The 24,723-nt window shown below is 39.1% G+C and overlaps 1 protein-coding gene across 1 annotated transcript in view; it reads right to left on the bottom strand.

Moving 5' to 3' along the window:
• Positions 1–2,631: 2,631 nt before the first annotated feature.
• OTC (ornithine transcarbamylase) overlaps positions 2,632–24,723 on the bottom strand; it is a 63,187-nt gene continuing 41,095 nt past the window's right edge. Inside the window, exons 5-10 of the mRNA XM_059386278.1 lie at positions 24,099–24,252; positions 22,057–22,179; positions 16,141–16,194; positions 15,911–16,060; positions 13,279–13,416; positions 2,632–3,960 (exon numbers count right to left, since the gene is read on the bottom strand). Of these exons, the coding sequence (XP_059242261.1) occupies positions 3,901–3,960; positions 13,279–13,416; positions 15,911–16,060; positions 16,141–16,194; positions 22,057–22,179; positions 24,099–24,252 (679 nt within the window). The 3' untranslated portion in view covers positions 2,632–3,900. The remainder of the gene's footprint in view (positions 3,961–13,278; positions 13,417–15,910; positions 16,061–16,140; positions 16,195–22,056; positions 22,180–24,098; positions 24,253–24,723) is intronic.

Raw genomic sequence — 24,723 nt, forward strand, 5'->3', positions numbered from 1 at the left:
ATCAGTCTTAAAAAATTGAATTCTTTTTTTTTGATATATCATCTTTTTATTGGTGTCAGTGCACACATATGCATATTTCAGTGGATGGAGATAAAGTAGATTTCATTCACATTTGGCATATATATAAAATTGTGTATTTTAAACTTTTTTTAAAGATTTAATTTAATTTTTTTCCCTTATTTACTTATTTATTTATTTTCAGCCTAACAGTATTCATTTTTTTTTTGGCTGCATATTTTTCCCATGCAGCCCCTTGAATTTATCCTGCCACTTTTTTTCTGGCCTTCTGGGTTTCTGTGAATAAATCTGCCATGAACCTGATCCATCTTCTCTTATAGGTTAAGGGCTTTTTTCCCCTTGTAGCTTCAAGATTCTTTGTGTATTTTGTGAATTTGACTATGATATGCCTTGGCAATGATCAACCTTTGTTGAATTTAATGTGAGTTCTCTGTGCTCCTTGGATTTTGACATCTGTGTCCTTCCCCAGATCAGGGAAGTTTTTATCTATAATTTGTTTGAATAAAACTTTTGCCCCCTTTTCTCCCTCTTCATCTTCTGGGGCTCCTATGATACAAATGTTACTACATTTTAATAAGCTGCTGAGTTCCCTAAGTCTACCTTTGTGATCCATTACCTTTCTTTCCCTCTTCTTTTCAGCTTCATTATTGACCATGATTCTTTTACCTTTAATTGATATTAAATTTTCAGGACAAGGGATGAATTTCTTCAAAAGATCAAAGAATGGCAGAGTTGATCTCAAAGTTCTGCTTCAATGATCAGTCATGTATTTGCCATACAAAAATAAACAGACACTTTCACTTCCATTGTGAAGTCTTAATGAAACTGTGGCAGAAACTGAGGCAAGACACTGAAGTGTCTCTATGTGTCTTATTTCAATCAAGTATAAGATGGTATTGAAAAAAATTCTAAATGTAAATAATTGATGGTAGGGCCACCCCTGCCAGATACTGGCCCTTTGTGTGACTTAAAATAAAACACCTATTCAGGCTTATGAAATGCTGAAAAATGTGCCCCCTGGGTAGGGGTGACTATTAAAAAGTCACTCTTTTCTCCTGGCTGTAAGGCCTGAAGGAAGCACAAGAGTTGCTAACTGAAGTGCAATCCAGGTTTCAGTCCTACTCACACCTTTTGCCTGAGACTTTGGCACAGAGCACAAGTTTCACATCAGTAATGTGATGTGGAACACCATCAATGATGTGTTCCCAGTTGTAAGAGTCTGATCATTGTGACTAAACTGGTTTTCCATTTTTTGATATAACCTTTTATATCTGTCAAAAGACATAAAGGCTACAAAATTGCTGAGTGGTGCCATGCCTCAAGATGTACTTCAACCACCTCCATAATATAGATGTTGAGGAGAGCTTCTAAAACAGAAACCCCCTCCCCCAAATATATTCTGTATATACCTTCTCTGTATGTATTCTTTGTTCATTTTTATCACATGAGGATACTTGCCTTGACACTTTGGCATTGGACTAAGGGGTCCCCGCCATTTTAACTGAGGTTCTAGGGTCACTTGCTTGTGTAGGAGGTCTAACATAGCATTGCCATGCTAATCTGTGCAGATTTGCCTGGGTATTTTACTATAGTTAAGTCATTAATGCAATATCAGTTAGAAATATTTGACAATGAATTACTTAAGTTCCTAGAAACTTAAAATTGGGGGGAAAGAAACCTGTTGATTCTTCTCCAACGCTGAAATCATCGCAGTGTAATTACTTGATGTTTTACTTCCAATATTGTGTGAAGAAAGCCTGGAAAAAAGGAAATCTTTGGCAAGTTATATTAAATGGTTAGGATCTATTATGTACACCAGAGACCCAAGGGTCATTGCTGGAGTTTTTGTTAATCTTTGCTGATGCAGTAGATATAAAGAAAAGGTGATGAGGGAAGAAAACATAAAAAGTAAAAATAGGAGATTAAAAATAGCTTTGGAAAAATTAAGGCTATATCTTCCTCCCTTGTTTTCTTTATTCCTAATGTTATAAATAATGTCTTTGTAAGATGAAAAGTTAAGAAAGCAAATAAATTCCTATAGTTTTATGTTGAGAAAGATATTAAATTGGTGTATACATAAAAAGAAAATTTCGGGGCTTATTGAGATAAAGTGATTACATTATGACAAGAAAATGATTAGAAGTTATTTTTTTTAAAGATTCTATTTATTTATTTGACAGAGAGAGATCACAAGTAGGCAGAGAAGCAGGCAGAGAGAGAGGAGGAAGCAGGCCCCCCCGCCGAGCAGAGAGCCCGATGCGGGACTCGATCCCAGGACTCCGAGACCATGACCCCAGCCGAAGGCAGCGGCTCAACCCACTGAGCCATCCAGGTGCCCTAGAAGTTATTTTTGATTGAGTGAAGAATATACCTTCCATTTGGTTCAGAGAGTAACCCGTAAAGAAAGGTCATTACCATGGGCTACCATTTAGATAGTAGAAGTATACTTAGGATTATGTCCTTTATATATAGGTAGTGTGAGGGAGAGCTTCCACAGTGTATATGGCACCTTCTGGTTAAATCATTCTATACTCTCTACTGAAAGAAGATAGTCTGTTAAACTCCATTCTTTCTTTCTTGAGTGGTCCTAAGAAATTACCATAGACAAGAAAGTCAACTTTGATATTTACTAGAAAAAATGGATTTTTCTCTTATAACATTATCTGCCTTTTCCTCCCTAAAAATATATTTTATTGCATATTCATTGCAAATCTAATTTGTAATTCATCTCTTACTCACTTAAGCCATAGTTATCTGCTAAAGAATATCTGTCAACCAGCCTGGAAACATTCTTCTAATAGTAGAGGCAGAACATAAAGATGGTTATTTTTTTTTTTGTCCCCTGTGAAATACATTATTTTCTTAAAGTTCCACTTATGTTATTTAATATTTTGACTAAAAATGTTTAATTTGTACCATAATAATACAACAATACAAATTTTGATCACCCACAAAAGCATGTAGCCTTAATTATAATAATCCAGTGATGCAAATTTTTGTTATCCTGGTTAGAAATTGTAGAGAAGAGAATGGGCTAAAATGTGGCAAGTAGTGCATTTATAGACACATCCGGTGTGGGGTGTGAGTAGATGCACAATAAGCACAAACATGAAAAAATTAAATTGCTTCTGCTAGAGAATTTGAACCTACGAAAATATCACTCTGCAACAGATCTTATGTTCCCACCTAGGTTTCCATGGTTTTGCCACTTGTTCACAAAGGCTTCTTTAGGCTTTTGACATTAAATGTTCATTACGGAGAAGAGGTGTGTGCTTTTGAAAAATCCTTCCCACATATAACCAGAAAAAACTAGAATTTGGGCACTGTTATAGCTGTTTTCCGAGAATTTCATCATTTCCTCCATGCATAAGTAAATGTCTGTCCACCTCATTTGCCTGAAAACTACTACATCAGCAAGATGGATCATTTGGCTTCCTTGTTGGTCCTGGGGGATATGAACACAGCCCACAGATCTACCAGCAGCTGACTGCCTGGTAAATGTTTACTTACAAATTAGCACAAGTGATAATTTATTAAGGTAATAAGCATAGATTATATTTAATGGCTTAGACATTATGCATTATGAACACAGTATTTTATGTTTAGTTGAAGCAAGTGTACACGACTATTAATATAATACCCAAATGTAACTCGAAATTGTGCATTAGAGAGTTTAAACCAAGTCAAGCCATGTATTGTAGTGCATCGGCACTTAAATTAAGGCCTTCAGGAAGGTTTCACAATGGTAAAGCAGTATCACATCATTCACCTATACTGTGTGTCAAGATTTGTTTATTTCTTAGATTCTCTTCTCCTTCCTCCATACGTTGGCTTTTTCAGGTACTGAAGAACATTGTTTCTCTCTTGACAAACATCACTGCATCAAAACTTTGGTTTCTGAAGCTGAGGTGAATAATCTGTCAGCAGGGACACCATGACAGCCTGGGATGACACAACAAAGAAAGAGACAGAAAGAAATGGGCAAATATTAGCAAGACTCTGCTTAGGGATCTAAGGAAGAGGAAATGGATTGCTGCTTTGAAGGCCTGTAGTTAAAATGTGTTTTCCGAAGGAAATGATAAGGGGACAGTTCTAAATTAATATCATTTTTATTTGGATAGAGGAAGGTCTGGAAGGATCAGACCGACCCAAATAAATGCAGAAACGCCATGCTTACTTAGGCCTCATTCCAGAACTAGTGGATAAGAGAGTTAAAATGAGATACCATGGTGGTAACCATTATTGGATTTTCCAGTCATAAGTGAAACCTAGGTATTGGTTGGTTTTAGAGAAATATAATCCCTCTCATCCTGATGTTTATGCTGTGGTTTGGTCACTTATAACCTAGAGAAGTTTAGAATCAATCAGATGTAGAATAAGAAAAGTAAATTATTTGGGCTAACAAATAATGTCTGCCTGAATCTGGGTCCTCATGAAGGAATATTTATAATTTACCCACAAATGGTAATTTGCACTTTTACTCTTCCCAGCTTCCACAATAATGACAATAGTAATAATATCAGAAACAACCACAACAAATGCTTACTGAGTGCTTACTGTGTACCGGACTAAATGCCTTATCATATGTTGGTCACTTAAGAAATATTTGCCAGGCACTGTGCTAGGTGCTACTAGGTAGAAATGTCTATCCATTATCTCATTTAATGCAATAAGCTTCTAAGGTAACTTCTGTTACTATCATTTATATATGGGAAGATCCTGGAAAAAGCAGATAGTAAACAACTGGGTTTAGACTCAGGTTTCTCTGACTTCACCCTTAGGAGGTGGTTTTACTGCCTTACATGTTCTTACTGTCTCCTTTTGACCATACTGTACATGTGTCCCTAGCCTATACCAGAAATGCAAGTTTTCTATTTCATAGGTATTCATTGAATGTATTTACTGAACAGTAACCATGTGTTCGGCCCTGTATTGAGTGCTTTATGTGCACCATAACACTTCATATCCTTCCCTACTTGTGTGAAGTGGTAAGAGAGAGGAAGGTGTAGGTATTTCCTGAGTGGTAGTAGTAGGGGATGGATTTACATCTGCCTGTCCCTAAGATTTTAATCACTACGCTTAGATGACTCTTACCTCATTTAATCCTCATAAACTTATGAAGTTATTTCTATTTTTATCTCCATTATCATATGAATAAACAGGACTTGCTCAGGATCACATAGAGAGTCAGAATTTTAACTTAATTTCCAAAGTCTGTATTCTGGAAGCAATACCCTATATCACCAGTAGGCTACAAAAAATGTTTTGAGCACAAATATAGGGTGTCGTGCTCCCTTCCAGGTATAACAAAGAGCATTATAGACAAGATCGATGCTCTTATGAAGGCGTTTTCATTATAGTAGGGGGACAGGCAACAAACAGAAAAATACCAAGTCGGGATAAATGTCATTAGAGGTTTGGGAGAAGGGGGTGGGATTATGGACATTGGGGAGGGTATGTGCTTTGGTGAGTGCTGTGAAGTGTATAAACCTGGTGATTCACAGACCTGTACCCATGGGGATAAAAATATATGTTTATAAAAAATTAAAAATTAAAAATTAAAAAAAAATAAGTAAAATAAAAAATGGAGGGGCCCCTGGGTGCCTCAATGGACCAAGTGTCTGATTTTGGCTCAGGTCATGATCCTGGGGTCCTGGGATCGAGCCCTATGTCTCTCTCAAATAAATAAATTTTTAAAACATTTAAATAAAATAAAATAAAAATAAAATAATGTGATAAAGGAGGATGAAGAACCTCTTTAAGAGTGGGTAGCAAAGGAAATAGTTAACAAAACAAAGAGGCAGCCCACGGAATGGGAGAAGATATTCACAAAATTATACTACAGACAAAGGGCTGATATCCAAGATCTATGAAAAACTCCTCAAACTCAACACCCACAAAACAGGTAATCACATCAAAAAATGGGCAGAAGACATGAACAGACACTTCTCCGAAGAAGACATACAAATGGCTAACAGACACATGAAAAAATTTTCATCATCATTAGTATCAGGGAGATCCAAATCAAAACCATATTGAGATAGCACCTCACACCAGTTAGAATGGTCAAAATCAACAGTACAGGAAACAAATGTTGGAGAGGATGTGGAGAATGGGGAACCCTCTTACACTCTTGGTGGGAATGCAAGTTGTGCAGTCACTTTGGAAAACAGCGTGGAGATTCCTTAATAAATTAAAAATAGAGCTACCCTATAATCCTGCAATTGCACTACTGGATATTTACCCCAAAGATACAGAATATTTACCCCAAAGATACAGATGTAGTGAACAGAAGGGCCATCTGTACCCCAATATTCATAGCAGCAATGGCCACAGTCACCAAACTGTGGAAAGAGCCAAGATGCCCTTCAACAGATGAATGGATAAAGAAGATATGGTCCACCCAATCCCATCTGGTTTCATTTATTCTTCTCCTACCCCCTTCACCCACCATGAGAAGTGTGTAAACGTGGTGATTCACAGACCTGTACCCCTGGGGATAAAAATATATTATATGTTTTTAAAAAATAAAAAAACTAATTAAAAAAGAAGATATGGTCCATATATACAATGGAATATTATACCTGCATCAGAAAGGATGAATACCCAACTTTTGTATAAACATGGATGGGACTGGAGGAGATTAAGCTGAGTGAAATAAGTCAAGCAGAGAGAGTCAATTATCATATAGTTTCATTTACTTGTGGGGTATAAGGAATTACACGGAGATCGTTGGGGGAAGTTGTAGAGGGAGAAATTGTTGGGGGGAAATTGTAGAGGGAGAAAAACCATGAGAGACTGTGGACTTTGAGAAACAAACTGAGGGTTTTGGAGGGGAAAGGGGGTAGGGGTTGGGTGAGCCTGGTGCTGGGGATCAAGGAGGGCATGTATTGCGTGGAGCACTAGGTGTGATTCATAAACAATGAATCTTGGAACACTGAAAAAATAAAATAAAATTTAAGAAAAAAGAGTGGGTGGCCAGTGAAGGCCTTGTTAAAGGAATAACATTTGAGATTTGAATGACAAGAAGAAACTAGGAAGGCCAAACTCTAGGATAAGAACACCTTCCAGGTAAAATATTTTAAGCTTCTTTATGGGTTTTTAGGATCACATTTCAGTTTTTTTTTTTTTTTTATTGTTAATGGTCATTGCAAGTGTCAAATTTATTTTCAAATGTTAAGTCTTATAAAGTCAACTTGGAGTAGAGTTGCCAGATTTGGTTAAATGAATAAATAAATACAGTTAAATTGGCATTTAAGAAAGCAACAGTTTTTTTTAAACTGTAAGTATGTTCCAAATATTGCATCGGACATACCTATACTAAACAATTATTTGTTGTTTAGCTAAAATTCCAATTTAACTGGGTATCCTGTATTTGATCTGTCACCCCTAATTTGGAGAGAAATAAAGTACAAAAATACTGTGAATTAAATTTGCAGTGGTGTTGCATATCTAAGGACCATTCTGATAGCAGTGCTTTGAAGTATCAGCTCTACTGCGCAGTCTCTTTAGGTTACTTCAGGTCCACAGTAAAAACTGTAGGCAGAGGAAGAAATGTACCTGACATTTTATGAGTTCTACAGCCTTCCTAATTACTGAAAAATACAAAAACAAACTTCGTGGGGAGGAGAGGGTATATTTTAAAAACAAAATAAATTGTTGTATGAGTTCTAGTAGTTTGGGGGTGGAGTCTTTTGCGTTTTCCATATAAAGAATCATGTCATCTGTGAAGAGAGAGAGTTTGACTTCTTCATTGCCAATTTGGATACCTTTTATTTCTCTTTGTTGTCTGATTGCTGTTGCTAGGACTTCTAATACTATGTTGAACAAGAGTGGTGAGAGTGGGCATCCTTGTCGTGTTCCTGATCTCAACAGGAAGGCTGCAAGCTTTTTCCCATTGAGGATGATAATTGTTGTGGGTCTTTCATAGATAGATTTTATGAAGTTCAGGAATGTTCCCTCTATCCCTATACTTTGAAGCGTTTTAATCAGGAACGGATGCTGGATTTTGTCAAATGCTTTTTCTGCATCAATTGAGAGGACCATGTGGTTCTTCTCTCTTCTCATATTAATTTGTTCTATTACATTGATTGATTTGTGAATGTTGAACCATCCTTGTAGCCCAGGAATGAATCCCACCATGGTGGATAATCTTCTTAATGTGCTATTGGATCCTGTTTGCTAGGATCTTGTTGAGAATCTTAGCATCCATATTCATCAGTGATATTGGCCTGAAATTATTCTTTTTGATAGGGTCTTTGCCTGGTTTGGGGATCAGAGTAATGCTGGTTTCATAGAAAGAGTCTGGAAATTTTCCATCTGCTTCAATTTTTTGAAACAGCTTCAAGAGAATAGGTGTTATTTCTTCTTTGAAAGTTTGATAAATTCCCCAGGGAATCCATCAGGTCCTGGGCTCTTGTTTTTTGGGAGGGTTTTTAAAAATTTTTTATTTTTTATAAACATATATTTTTTTCCCAAGGGGTACAGGTCTGTGAATCACCAGGTTTACACACTTCACATCACTCACCAAATTTTGGAAGGTTTTTGATCACTGCTTCAATCTCGTTACTAGATATTGGTCTATTCAGGTTGTCAATTTCTTCCTGGTTCAATTTTGGGAGTTTATAGTTTTCCAGGAATGCATCCATTTCATCTAGGTTGCTTAGCTTATTGGCATATAACTGTTGATAATAACTTCTGATGATTGTTTCTACTTCCTTGGTGTTAGTTGTGGTCTTTCCCTTTTCATTCATAATTTTATGAATTTGGGCTTTCTCTCTTTTCTTTTGTATTAGTGTGGCCAATGGTTTATTGATCTTATTGATTCTTTCAAAAAACCAGCTTCTAGTTTCATTGATACGTTCTACTGTATCTCTGGTTTCTACCTCATTGATCTCAGCTCTAATCTTGATAATTTCCCTACTTATGTGTGGAGTTGGTTTGATTTGTTGTTGATTCTCTAGTTCTTTAAGGTATGAACAGACACTTCTCCAGTGAAGAGGCTATTAGACACATGAAAAAATGCTCATCATCACTAGCCATCAGGGAGATTCAAATTAAAACCACATTGAGATACCACCTTACACCAGTTAGAATGGCCAAAATTAGCAAGACAGGAAACAACATGTGTTGGAGGGGATGTGGAGAAAGGGGAACCCTCTTACACTGTTGGTGGGAATGCAATTTGGTGCAGCCACTTTGGAGAGCAGTGTGGAGATTCCTAAAAAACTAAAAATAGAGCTTCCCTATGACCCTACAATTGCACTACTAGGTATTTACCCCAAAGATATAGATGTGGTGAAAGGAAGGGCCATCTGTATTCCACTGTTTATAGCAGCAATGGCCACGGTCGCCAAACTGTGGAAAGAACCAAGATGCCCTTCAATGGACAAATGGATAAGGAAGATGTGGTCCATATACACTATGGAGTATTATGCCTCCATCAGAAAGAATGATTATCCAACTTTTGTAGCAACATGGATGGGACTGGAAGAGATTATGCTGAGTGAAATAAGTCAAGCAGAGAGCGTCAATTATCATATGGTTTCACTTATTTGTGGAGCATAACAAATAGCATGGAGGACAAGGGGAGATGGAGAGGAGAAGGGAGTTGAGGGAAATTGGAAGGGGAGTGAACCATGAGAGACTATGGACTCTGAAAAACAATCTGAGGGGTTTGAAGTGGCGGAGGGTGGGAGGTCGGGGTACCAGGTGGTGGGTATTAGAGAGGGCACGGATTGCATGGAGAACTGGGTGTGGTGCAAAAACAATGAATACTCTTATGCTGAAAATAAATTTTTAAAAAATGAAAAAAAATAAAAAAACAAAATAAAACAAAGGCATCCAAAGGCTTGTCCCTTGTGCACTATGGAGAGAATGATATGATTACTAGAGTGTTCTAAAGAGCACAGCTAGAATTCACCCAACATGGAGGCCTTGAAAAGCTCCTCTAAGTACTGAAAGAATATGCATTTGCTGGGGAAGGCATGTGCTACGGTGAGCCCTTTGAATTGTGTAAGACTGATGAATCATAGACCTGTACCCCTGAAGCAAATAATACATTATATGTTAATAAAAATGTTATATGCTTTTGGAGCAAGCCACACCCTATTTAGTTATGTATTTGACATTAGTCATTATGGACATGTTAGAACTTGAGGCTAGATTGTATTTTTCTTTTCTTCTTCCATCCTGATTTTAAATGAAATTATGTGTGGAAATCGTTCTCTAGACAGTAGTCCTGTCCAGTAAAACATTCTGCAATTATCAAAATGTTCTATGTCTGTGCTGTCAGATACAAATAATGTAGCCACCAGCCATGTGTAGCTATTGAGCACTTAAAATGTGCTTAGTATGTCTGAGGAATACACTCTTACATTTCATTATATTTTAATTTTAAATAGTTTAAATTTAAATAGAAATAGCCACAAGTGCCTAGTAGCTATTGCACTGGCTAGGGAATTTCTAGAGGAAAACAAGTATTGTGCCTTTAGAACATCCCAGAGAAATGTATCTCAGTAGTGTTGAGCCTAAATGCCATTCTAAATAAGTTACCTAAGAATCATTTCTTTCCATGTAAAATAGGAATTTAGACTAGACAATCTCTAGGGTCTCATCTCCCCTGAAAATATCATATTCCTATGAATTGTACAGGCTAAGTGGGGACTACATACTGTTCTTTTTTTTTTTTTTAATCTCCAAATGCCTGGCAGAGGGACCAGCACCCAGTAGATGCATAGTATACGACTGCCAACATGAACTTCACTCAATGGGACCTCTAGTCTCTAACTCAGAGAATTGAAGAATGTAGCATGTGTGTCACCACCTCTCTTCCAGAATCCATGTCAGGTGTCACTAGTCAGTTATGCCACTTTCTTTCTGAGACCACAGGCAGGCTTAGAACCTTCTGAACATAGATAACTTAAGTAGCCTGTTGCTGAGACTGAGGGCCCTATGATTAAAAATCATTTGCCATCTGTATAGTTTGATCTGTTGATCTTATCTGTGAGGAAACCAGGACCCAGGGAGGTAATACTTATCCAAGGTGGCAGAGTTGACGAGCATTAAAGACTATATAAAATATATAAAGTATATGATGGCTAACTGAAGATTAAAAAAAAGTATATAAAGTATGCAATATATAAAGAATGCATCTAGGGTGCAAGTCTTCTCACTCCCAGGCAATATTCTTTCTATTTTAGATGCTCTACCTTCATTTTAACATGGCTATGCCTCTTGTTTGCCTTGAAATATTTTTCCCCTATTAATAGTGGGCACTTCAGGAAGGTAGGGTATGGAGAGATGGTGGTAGGGCACTGGGTGTTATATGCAAACAATGAATCATGTAACAATACATCATCAAAAACTAATGAAGTACTGTATGGTGACTAATGTAACATAATAAAAAAAATTTTTTTTAAAAGCTTTGGAAGCACTGGTCTAGATAACATGGCAGTTGCCATTTTGGCCAAAGCTAGTGTCCTGAGGTGGCCAGCTGGAAGGTACAGTAAAAACAAAACCATCCCTCCTATTATATATGACAAATTTAGACCTGACATATAACTTTCCATTGGAAAGGAAACCATGATTGGCTTTCAAGCAGCCATAGTGGAGCTCAAAACCCCCCTGGTCACTGTATTAGGTCAACAATGAAGAAGATGTCAGTGATAATAATTATCACAATACTTACAGTGTATTAGATACCATACTAAATGCTTACGTGTATTATTTTAATGCTCACAATAACCCTATCTATTCCCATTTAGATAAAATAACCCTATCTATTCCCATTTAGATAAAATGAATTCCCATTAGATTAAAAAAATTACCAGAGTCCTTTCCAGCTCATTTTTCTGTACTCCAGAATTTGAAAGTTATAAACTACTTTTCCCAAAAGCTACAGTGCAGACATGACACTCAATTGTAGGTACTCAAGTCTTAGAGTCATAAGCGAACAATGTGCATTGAAAGCCATCGTCTGAGAGATTAGATCTTCTGGTCTAAGCAGATGTGGGGTATCTGGTTCAGCTGGGGCAGCAATAATGGAGTATCTGGCATTTAGTTTCAGGGGTCTTAGGTACCAGGCTTTGCATAGCTGTGTCAGTGCTGTTTGGCTACTAAAAAACCACGATGTTGTTGGGCGATTTTCCTGTGTGTGTTGTTTCTGAATATGTGGTATCCAGGAATGACTTGCTGCACCTTCTTTCCCCAGAGATTCTGGGCACTGCTAAATGTCTCTTAATAAATTCTTATATTATCTTTTTATCTTTCCTAGAGTGGCCTCTGTTTGCTAGTAAGACCCCAGCTGGTACAGTAATTGAAATCAGTTAAACCACTAAAAACTAAAAAACTAAAAACAAAAACAAAAACAAAAAACCCACAGTGGTACTAAATTATGATACATGATTCTCAGTTTTTCAGAGAAGAAGGTGATGCTTGGACTATTGTAACACACAGATGTAAGGTTAATATTTCCTAGAATAGCAGTGATAAAGATGAAACTTATGTTAAGTGGAGAAGTATTTTGTTAAATTTGTTTTGTTGCAGTTCTGGAAATGTTTAGTACCTAAAGCAGATATATCTATAGAGCCAAAGTCAAGTAGAGAACCAAAACAATGATCTAGGTAAGTCATAAAAGGAAGAAAAGAGAAAGGAAATAAGATTTCTTTAAATACTCATTTTGTGCCAGGCACTGAATTTGGAATCTATAAATATTAACAAGGGGACTGTAAAATAAGAATTATACAATATAATGGTTGGCAGGCAATGGTGGCTGGTGTTCAGGCTGATTAAGAGCAGCCTCAATTTTTATTAAAATAGATATATTTGGGGGCACCTAGGTGGCTCATTCGGATGAGCACCCAAATCTTGATTTCAGCTCAGGTCATGATCTCAGGGTCATAAGACTGAGCCCAGCCTGGGGCTCCACACTTGGCATGGGACCTGCTTGGGATTCTCTCTTCCTCTCCCTCTGCCCCACCCCCTGACCCACTCTTTCTCTTTCTTAAAAAAAAAAAAGGCAATAAAATAAAATAGATATATTTGGAAGGACATCAATTTTATGCCATTAAAAATACAATATAAATGCTAAGAAACAATAATACTCTATTATGAACTTTCTGGGAAAAAATAGATGCCTTATGAGTAAGTCATATAGGTAGATAATCTCAGTTGCTTATTATTTACCAAAAGGCATGAATGACCAAGTTAGGACCACACAGAGAACCTCTTCTTAGCTTCCATTCCCCATTTCTTGCTTACCATGATTGTCCACTTCCTGTTTTCAGCCTCTGGGAATACTAGTGATCGTGGAGAATAAAACACTTCATCATCCACTTCTTCTGGCTTTCTGGGCAAGCAGTGTAAAAATGTCCAGTCAGAGGCAGCAACTTTAGCAGTCTAAAGAAGAAATAGGATGCATCTGTGTTTTGGCTAGTATATACGGCTATTACTTTTGTCTTCTTCAATATTAAAACACACATATGGTGTGGAGTCAGAGACCAAATGCAAATTGAGAGATGATGAGGGAGAGCAGTGGTTTAAATTCAAGGCACCAAAAGGAAACATGAATGGTACTTTCAACTTATGGAATTTTATAGTCTTTTTTTTTTAATTTGGGAGAATGTTACTCCAAATTAAACCACTAATTCAGTTTTCTGGTTCTCTGTCTAGAGGGATTGTGAATATTTCAGTAAAGAGTTCCATGGATGTAATGCGTGGCTGATAGCAAAAGTTACCCATTATGCCCCAATATATTTTAAAAGTTGCTTTTATGAGGTTATGTTACATTTTGAGCTTATCTACAAGTTACGGTTTTTAGCAGTTGAAGCATACCTCGTCACTAATTAAAACACTTTTGAAAGAGAGTGTGCTGAGATAGGAGTGCATTAAACAGGATTATGGGCACTATACACAAGAGGTTTCCCTCTTAATGCAAAAGTCCCTAACAGTTGTGATTTTCTCCAGCCATTAAGTCCTGAAAGCTACATTTTCCCATCCATTTCCATTGTTCGCTTACAGAGTCAAAACTGCAGTACCTCATAATTTCTTACCTCAAAATTACTGCCTTTTACTAAAATTTTTACTTCCCGTACTTGTTCGAGGTTCAGAAACTTCTGAATTTCTAAAATAATGGCAAAGTTACATGGGAAAGGAATAACATTCGAGTCAGTCATACATCAGTGTGATGAATGTTCTTCAAGCCTGCAGTCCTAGCAACACAAAAATGCCTAAGGCTGGTCAAGGCAAGGACGAGGTAAGCCACAAGGAATTTAGAATTTCTCCATGAACGTATTTCCACATATATGCCAACAGATTAGCCATAATGTATAAATAACTTCTATAACCAATAATGGCAAAAAAAAAAAAAAATAGAAAATGGGCAAAGGATACGATAGCATTTTAGAAAAAGACACATGGAAATGGCCAGTAAACATGAAACGATGTTTAGCTTCATTAGTAATCAAGGAAATGCAAAATTTAAAAAGCATGAGATACAGATTTTAAAAATTAAAAATGTAAATAACAACTAAGAGTAGAAAGAGTATGGAGAGAGTAGAAATTATCAATTCTTTTTGGATGGCTATTTAGCAGCATTTACCTATTTTAAAAAGTATATACCACTTTACACAAAACTTCTTTTTCCATGGATCTATTCTCCAGTAATACTTGCACAGAGAAATACGTATAAGGATATTCATCACGGCATTTTTTGTAATTGGGATCATTAAAAAAGCCTGATTTATCAACATAAATCATAGTTCCCCCAGACCTTGGAATTTTATGCAACCATTTAAAATAATGAAAAATATCTAAATAAATGGACAAGAAAATCTAAGATTTGTTAAGTGGGAAAAGTAAGTCAGAATAATATGTCCGATATGCCATTTACGAGACATTAATAGTTGTGTGTGTGTGTGTGTATGAAGTCATATATAAATACACAGAAAAGGTCTGCAAAGAGATGCATCAAATTGTCGAACCATGGCTCCCTCTGGGAATAGTCACTGATGAAAGGATATAGGAAAGACACTTCCACTTTTTATTTTCCAAACTTCATTCTATTCACATGGATAAATAAGGAGCTAGTATTTACATATTGCTTTATCAATGAAATATCTGTTGTGTTTGCTCAGTCTCTTTCTCCACCAAAACAGACTAGCTGCTCTGCTGACAAAATCCCAATGTATACTTGCCTGGTAGAGTATTCTTCCAGAAGAGCAGTTCTCAAAGTGTGACCCTGGAGCAGCAGCATTGCATCACCTGGGAACTTGGTATAAATGCCAGTTCTTGGGTCCCACCTCTAATCTACTAATTCAGAACCCTGGGGGAGTGGGGTCCTGCCAGCTATGTATTAAGAGCTCCAGGCAATTCAGAGGCATGCTCAGCACTGAGAAGACTTGCTTCAGATCTTAATGAAAGGCATCAGAGTAGATGGGATTCCCCTGGGAATGCCCTGGAAGCCATAAGCAAAGCTAAACTGGACTCGAGTGTCCTGAACAACTAGAGGCAAGGACTAGCCTGAAGAACCTAATTATGCAGCTTTTCTTAGAGGAGAAATCAGAAGAAACTGCATGCAACAGAAGTAACAGTGTCTCTAGACACACACACAGCAAAGCATTCTGATGCCTCCCTGCCTCCATCGCTGTGAGAGGGAAAAGCTTGCTTCTCTCTTCTGCCTGAGTGCAAATGCCTGCATCCAGGACAAAAGAGTCTTTCCAAAGAACATCCATAGCTAAGCTTCAGGAGGAGAGAAATCCCTGGAGGATGCAGTCAGCGAGTCCTTTATAGGGAAGGGAGGACAGTCTACTGTCCCTAAAGCGAATGAGTGATCAGATGGTTCGGCCCTTTGTGAATGGAATTAATGAACCTTCAGAGAGGCATCACTTTGTACCTTCATTGTAACCTGGTAACCTTGGAAAGCCTGGAGCCGCTTTTTCTTCTCCTCTTCTTGTCCCATGCTTATCCACGTGTCTGTAATTAACACATTGCCTCCACGAGCCGCTTCCAATGGATCATTTGTCAGTGACAGCTTGGTGCCGTTCTAGCATACACAAGCATGGCCGTTAAACAAGTTCATGGGACAGAGAAAGGCCATTGTAAGTTTACATATAAGGAGCATACCTCCTTGGCATACTGCTCTGCCACCTTGGTCACACTGGGATCTGGCTCATAACCCTGCAGGGGGAAGAAGTCAACTGTTATTTAGGCAATTGTTTTGTATTAGGCTGTCTTATATATTCGTTATTTTCCTCTCAATAGCAAGCCCGCTATCCTTCCCTTTGCTGCTTCAAGTGGGATATGGTATTGACATCTAAATTCCAAACCTTCATAGGGCTTTTGGGAATTTAACAAGGTAACCAGCTGCCCCATCTTTCTCTTATTATCCTTGACCTCTTTAATTATCAGATAAACAGGGCGTGGTGCTTTGCAGCTCTCAGTAGGGCCCCTTCTCCTTCCTCTAATAGTGTTAAGAGGATTACATACGTAATTCTACAAGCAGATGCCATTTTGTCTCCATCTTTCCACGAGCTGTGTGGGTTTTTTTTTTTTTTTTGCAATGTTTTGTTTGTGTTTTTGTTTTTGTTTTTGTCTGGGATGCTTTTCTCCGCTTGCTTCATGTGGCTAATGTTTTCAAGTCTCAGCTCAAATGTCTCCTCCGCAGAAGAACCTTCCCCAAGCACCCCAGCTAAATACGCACAGGCCACGTGCCAGTGTTCTGAGTGCAGGACTCATGCTTTGAAATGCCATTTACACCACAAGCACCCTGCTTTCGCTCAAATGTATTTGTTTGGGATCATTTGGTGAGAGCAGGGTCAGGGCTTGGGTGAAGTAAGCGAGGCGCTGAGACAGTTTAAGCAGAACTGTCGGAGTCTTTGTGAGCACAAATGGCACACCAGAGGGGCCTCGCTTGCTTGGCCGAGTCTCAGCTCTGGGTGAGGGGACATTCGAGGGCACTAAAGCCTCCCCCACCCCCAAGCTATTCCAGATGCCTCAGGTAGCCCTGCACCTCCCCTCTCCCCCTCCAATCTGTTCTGTCAACAGCAGCAAGGATTGTTTTCTCTGAAGCCTGCAATGTTTACCACTTGTTCCTTAAGTCCAAGCTGATTAAGAGTATCAAGGCTTCCCCCTACCCCCACATTCCCTGTTTCTGTCTCTCTTAATTCTTCTCAACATCTTGCTGTAGGAAAGGCAATCTTCTTGTTATCTCCGTACTATGTCTTGCCCCTTTCTGCCATCTCAGCCTTTTACCCTTGAACACCTCCTCCTGTCCCCTCCTGGGGGTCTTTGTTGGAACATGTCAGCTCTTCTTTTGTCAGACTTTAGCCCAGCCTCACCTCTGGACCTTCCATATGGAGGTCTTGTCAGTCCAAACAGCGCAGTTATTCTCACCTTCCTCCATCCTTCTCATTTTCCCGAATTCTTAGCATTTATTAGAAGTTGGGTTTTAGAAATTCTCAGTGGAGCATTGTGATACACACTGTGATATGCCACTCACATCCCCCCTTCATGAATAAAGAACTTATTCCCCCAGCTGCTGGGCGTGCTGCCAGAAGATGGCTTTCAGCCGCCAGCCCTCTTTGGGCACTGCCTCAGCTGCAGAGAGCTGACTCATCCAAGGTCACATCCCCTTCTGGGGCGACCTACATTCAATGACTGACTGACAGAAGGGGTTGGAAACTTGACTCCCTCCTCCCAACTTGGAACAGCTCTAAATGGCCATCTCGGATCTAGAAGTCTCTGTAAGGTCAGACGAGGCTGTTGTTCGACCTGCAGTGCAGCTCGGCTTCTTCCTCTGCCCACTCCTGCTTTCCTCCCTTCCCTTCCACAGGTGTTGGTCTCAAGGGCGTGCCCTAATAAGCATCCTGCACACCAAACTCTGTCTCAGAGTCTACTCCTAGGAACCTCAGCCTGTCACAGGCATGTTCAGGTTCATTCCTTTGAAACTGTCTATTTGCACATGAGTGTCTACCGTAGTTCCTTCTCATAACAGAATTCTTGAAAGAAACTACACGTGACGCTGATGATGGTGACACAGACATTTTAGACCGCCCTCAAATAGCCGTAAGTTCTAGAGCTCTTTTATCGGGATGTGGAGAAGGTAATTAATAAAGCTTTGCTAATTTAGTAACTAATGTGACCATTCATACCAGTAAACATAAATGAAGAGGCTTGGCCATTACCCCATGTGCCTCCTGCCCTGAAAATTTAGCCTTCCCTCTAGAGAGCAGGTTTTATACTCCCTACATATAATCATTCTTACAGAAGGAATCAATAAGTACTTAGAGAACCAACAGAGAGGTTTGGAAATTAGAAAATCACCCAACCTTGCATGCACTGGGCCATGACTGAGAATACAAAGAGGAATTCTTTACTCACAGCTCAGCTTTCAATACTAAATCACTCATTGGCTTTTACATAAATCTTAAAACCAGAGGAAGAAGGTGATTAACAAACCCAGTTCAGTCTAAATATTCACTTAGAACAATGTTAAAATCATTACCATCAATAGTTTATGGAGCAATTTTACAATCAAGGACAAAATTATGTTTTCTTGAACATGTAAGTTATTCCCAGTTGAATAATGGGGAAATAGATTAATTATGGCCTTGGAGACTTCAGGGCTTCTTAAATTTACAATAAATCTCCTAGCTTTATCTTGAAAGGAAATAGGCCTACTTATAAATTAACTGAACAACTTCTGCACTATCACGCTTTCCCAAAGACTTTTTAAAACTCTCACTCCCACCAAGATTTGACAAAGTTTTAACGCTGTCTGTCATTTAAATGAGTTTTTGCCTAAGAACAATATTGAAATTACTTTGTAAGATTCAAATTTTTCCCTTTGGTGGTAATAAAACATCTCTGATACACCATAAAATGTTTAAATCCTCTATTTTTTTCCAGCAGAATAAAGCCTCTCCAGGAGCATCTTCTATCAGGGAACAGTTACTGTCAATAAATGTTGTCACTGTAAAAACTAAATGCAATCACAGTTTGCATTAATACAGAGCTTTTCTTCCAACTAGATTTGGGTGACGGTGTGTTAACTCTTCCCATAAAGTGAAGGACAACCACCTTAAGCACAAGTCGGATCTGACCCTTCATTTCCATTTATGCTAAAAGAAAGAGAATTATCTGCTGTAAGAATTCTCTCTCTGAGGGGCACCTGGGTGGCTCAGTGGATTAAAGCCTCTGCCTTCGGCTCAGGTCATGATCCTAGGATCCAGGGATTGAGCCCCGCATCAGACTCTCTGCTCAGCGGGGAGCCTGCTTCCCCCTCTTTCTCTCTCTGCCTGCCTCTCTGCCTACCTGTGACCTCTTTCTCTCTGTCAAATAAATAAATAAAATCCTTAAAAAAAAAAGAATTCTCTCTCTGAGTCCCCACAGTTTACTATAATAGGGTGGCTTCTAATACATGCTGTTGTCTGTGTCTGCCATTTCTTCTATGGCAAGTGTATTAGGTAGAAGAGTATCCTCCCAAAATTCATTTTCAGCCAGAACCCCAGAATGTAACCTTATCTAGGAGGGTCTTGACAGATGTAAGGAGTTAAGATGTAATCACATACTGGATTAATGTGGGCCTACTTTTTTTTTTAAAGATTTTATTTATTTATTTGACAGACAGAGATCACAAGTAGGCAGAGAGGCAGGCAGAGAGAGAGGGGGAAGCAGGCTCCCTGCTGAGCAGAGAGACTGATGTGGGGCTTGATCCCAGGACCTTGAGATCATGACCTGAGCCAAAGGCAGAGGCTTTAAACCACTGAGCCACCCAAGCGCCCCAGTGCGGGCCTACTTTTAACATGACTGATGTTCTCCTACAGAGAAACAGAGACATAAAGGCAAGAATATGGAGGACGAGACTGGAAGGTTGCAGCCACAAGCCCAGGAAGCTTGGGGCTGTGGAGAGAGATGAGGATTCTTTCCTAGAGATTTCAGAGAGAGCATGGCCCTGCCGCCATCTTGATTTTGGAATTCTAGTCTCCAGAACTGTAAATAATAAATTTCTATCATTTGAAGCCACCCAGTGTGTGGTACTTTGTTATAACAGATGGCACATTGACTCAAACTGGTTCAGCAAGAGCACTAGTGAAAAGCATTTTGTTTTCTTTTTCTTTGGCAGGAGACAGTGGACAATGCCGGTGCTCTACACAGATGCCATCGTAGGATTTCTTTTCACAGCTTTTGCTCCCTCTCCCCATTTCAATGGGCTTTTAACAGCACTTACAGCTCTTCCTGGGAAGACAGCTCTCTGGCTACCCAGCTGCTTTTCCTGCCAAAAGTGCCAGGGGATTTACTACCCCACCTCCCCTTGCTGCCTTTGACCAATGACTGTTCAAAGGATGAAAGCCCACCTACTGGGGTGTGTGGCTGACACAGTTGATTAAGCATCCGACTTTAGATTTTGGCTCAGTTCATGATCTCAGAGTCCTGGGACAGAGCCCCGCATTGGCTCCCAGTGCGGAGTCCTCTTGGGATTCTCTCTCTGCCCCTCCCCTCACTTGTGCGCTTTCTCTCTCTCTCTCTCTCTCTCTCTCTCTCTTTAAAATAAATAAAATCTTAAAAAAAGAGGAAGCAAGCCCACCTTCCTTGCCTCAGCTTGAGACAACTCTGGGGCATAAGTTACACTTCTGAGTTCACCTGTGGGATCAGGCTGTAGCTTCCTTCTGTAGGATGATGCCTGACATGGCACTAGAGTGACCAAATCATGCCCTTTGCCTGGGAGTATCCCACTTTTAGCACCGATAGTCCGATGTCCCTGGAAATCCCTCCGTCTGAGGCAAACCGGGATGGTTAGTGACTCTAAATGGCCCTCTTGCTTAGGTTCTTCCCTCTCTCTGTCCTTCTCCTACTCTCCTACAGGTCTTCCTTAGAAGTACTCCTTTAATACCTGTACACAAATCCTCACTAAATCCCTTGTGGGGAACTCAGCCTGAGACACTGGTGCAGGAAGGGATGAAGAGTGCATGAAAGCCTGGGGGACTGGGGAATTTCCTATTAGAGAAATTCAGTCATTAACCCATATTGTGAAATTCATGTTCCTGGTGATTGGCAAATAAACATCTCAAACTCAAGAAGCAGAAGCAGGGAGTAATTTTAGGCCTTAGTAATTTTAAGATGCCTCTGGATGTCTTAGTTTGTTAGAGGGAACCCTCGCACTCACTTCTGAAATAGCAGCAAACAGATGCCTGGTCAGAAACACACTAGTCCACAGTAATTGTGAATAGTTGCTCTTAATGACAGGGCCGATTTTATCTTTCACTTTGTTTCTGAAACAGTCTCTGTTTAGGGGAGTTTTCCCTTTAAAGACTCCTGATTGGAGGGGCGCCTGAGTGGCTCAGTGGGTTAAGCCTCTGCCTTTGGTTCAGATCATGGTCTCAGGGTCCTGGGATTGAGCCCTGCATCAGGTTCTCTGCTCAGCAGGGAGCCTGCTTCCCCCTCTCTCTCTGCCTGCCTCTCTGCCTACTTGTGATCTCTCTCTCTGTCAAATAAATAAATAAATCTTTTAAAAAATCGATTAAAAAAAGAGACTCCTAATTGGATATCATTAGCCAATCAGAAACATAATGGGGAAAATATTCAGCAGTGATGGGATTGTTTAAAAGATTTTATTTATTTATTTGACAGACAGAGATCACAAGTAGACAGAGAGGAAGGCAGAGAGTGAGGGGGAAGCAGGCTCCCTGCTGAGCAGAGACCCCCCCCCCCCCAATGTGGGGCTTGATCCCAGGACCTTGAGATCATGACCTGAGCCAAAGGCAGAGGCTTAACCCACTGAGCCATCCAGGTGCCCCAGTGATGGAATATTTAAAAGGTTCTGTGGGGATTCTTCAGTACTGGTTTGTGTATGAGTCTCTTGTACATGGGAAATGGGCACTCAAGAGGCCACATAAATGTAATAGTAATCCTAGTTACATAGCCTTAAGTTTGTGGCCTCACCTGTACCTTCCTTGAATGGAAGACTGGTTTGTTTTCACTGGTAGTTGTATCTGGGATGATTTAAGAGGGGCTTAGTCTCAAGGCAGAAAGTTCCCCTACCGTTGGAGTAGCTGCCTGAAGGTGCATCCCGAATTTTGCAGCACTCATCATGATGGAATGCAGAATGTTGTTCCCATCCCCAATCCAGCTGAGGGTAAGGCCTTTCAGAGAGCCATAGTGTTCCTAAAAGCCAAGGGAGGAGGAGATTACATCCAGGAGGAAAGCCATTGTGTGAAACAATTATTAGAGCTAAAATAAAGGAAAGAGTCAGCCTTCACCTCATTTTTTATAGCTTTGTTGGAATGAATAAACTTCTAGTTTTTTGTTTTTGCATTATATAGAGCAATTCAATAATATGAATGTACAGTCACAATAAATAGCAAAATGACTTAATGTCTTAAACCATGACATCATATGAACTCATACAGAGACTCATAGTTTCATACATTTAAAATCTGAATCTTTGTTGGATTCATTCATTCGTTCGTTCATTCATTCATTCACTCAACAAATTGAGTGCCATCAATGTCCAGAGGCTTTCCTTGGTCCTGGAGATAGAACAACGAAGAAAGGAGAGGAAAAAATAATCACTACCTTTATGGAGCTTACATTCATTGGTATTAGAATGGGGAAACACAGTGCATCTGGAATAGTGGAACATGGTGTCTATGTTTGCATTTATATAAAATTCAAAAACATGCTCATTAATATTTTTGGTTGTTTACAGATATAGATGTGTAGTCAAAATATAAACACATGCCTGGGAATTATAAATACAAACATGAGGAAAATAATTTCTTTGTGGGGTGAAAGGAAATGGGATCAGGGAGAGTTTCCCAGTAGGCTGCAACTCTTTCTATTATTTAAAAACAAAAAATTTCTAAAGTAAGATTTGACAAAACTATGTAATAGGCTTCAGGGCATTTGTTTTATTTTTCTTGAAGTGTCTGTAGGCTTCACAGATTTTATATATTCATAAAGATAATATTTTAAAAATAGAAAAGCTAAACAACTTTGAGATCGCAGAACTACTACATGGTGAATCTAGGATTTAAATCCAAGTCCATCTGATTTAAATGCCATGTTTTTAATAAGCTGCTATTTATTCACTCAACTCCTGCTTTAAGTATCTTCTATATGAAGGCATTGCACCAGGCCATGCAGCAGACAATATGATGAATAGGAAATTTTATTGTCCTTCAATAAATCTGTAATCTAGTAATGATGAAGCCCCAGAGGGGGGGCATTAAATTATCTGGCATATATGTAAAGCCACACCTGCCAGCAGCCACTTGGTATCTAACATTGTTGTATCATCTTCTCTGCATGAATCCTATCCTCATCACCAAAGAGTTCTATTTCATTTTGAGTTTAACTTCACATTCATATGTGTGTGGCTTATTGAAATAAGGAGGAATATGGACCCATCACTTCTCCCTGTCTTCCAGAACAGTCCATCCACAGAGAAACCATGATTGTCAGGATTCCCGATGGCAAGACCATGTAGATTGGCTGTGGCAAGCCAAATGAGATGAATCTTTTCAAAGTTATTCAAGTTTCTAATTTAAGGGGACATGGCTAATTTTGCCTCGGTTCTATAAATTCTATGTGTTCTTAACTCCAGTCTCAAGCAGTCAGTTTATTAAAGTGATAGAAAATGGCCTCCCTCTCAGAAAGTGATTTGGTAGTGGACCATTTTGAATATTCAAAGCATACTCAACCAGTCTTCATTCCCAAGCCACAGAGCCGGATGTATGTAGGATTACATAAAACATTTCCATTCTGTATGCTCCAAAATTCTCTGTCATCCTCTCTGTTAAATATGTCCCCAGAAAACAGTGATTGAAAGAAGAGGGCATGGGGGGGGGGGTGGGAATAAAAGAGGTTGTGAATTGAGTTGAGAATAGAAGGATCTGATGATCTGTTTTTAACAATGCCCTGTCTCCTTTGGAGATCTAGCATTCACACATATGCTATAGTTCTTTGCCAAAGTGATATTTGAAAACAAAACACCAATACCATGATTTAAATGGTTCCATTTAGAGCTAGTTGGGAACAATTTATTTATTTTGCTTTTATGTAAGGCAAAGAAATAAGCCAACCTGGAGCGTGAGGTAATCAGCCAGGATCTGGATAGGATGGTACAAATCTGACAGCCCATTGATGATTGGGATGGATGCTTCTTTAGCCAGAATATCTAGATCTGATTGTTTGTACACTCGAGCCAGCACTGCATCTGTCATGCTAGACAACACACTGCAGGAGACCAAGAAAAGATAATCTAAGTTAATTATGCTTAATAATTCCTTCTTTAGACATGATCTTAAACAGGAATAAGAAATGCTAATAAATTAGAATTGTTACAAAGTTACAGCTATGTAACATGACAGATTTTAAAGCTAATATTATGGCACCTGGGGGGCTCAGTCAGTTAAGCATCTGCCTTTGGCTAAGGTCATGATCCCAGGGTCCTGAGATCCAGCCCCACCTCAGGCTCCCCGTTCACTGGGGAGTCTGCTTGTCCCTGTCCCTCTGCCCCTCCTACTGCTCATGTTCTCTCTCTCATACCACCCCTTTCTCTCTCAAATAAATAAATAAAATCTAAAAAAATAAAAGCTAACATTAAACATGTAGTCATTATAGGAGCCAGATGTTGTTCCACTGATCTCATCCAGTGACCACTGATTTTACTGTTTTTTTACAGGGGTAAGAAATCAATTGTGGGCC

This window comes from Mustela nigripes, chromosome X (assembly GCF_022355385.1).
Source record: "Mustela nigripes isolate SB6536 chromosome X, MUSNIG.SB6536, whole genome shotgun sequence".
NCBI classification, from domain to species: domain Eukaryota; kingdom Metazoa; phylum Chordata; class Mammalia; order Carnivora; family Mustelidae; genus Mustela; species Mustela nigripes.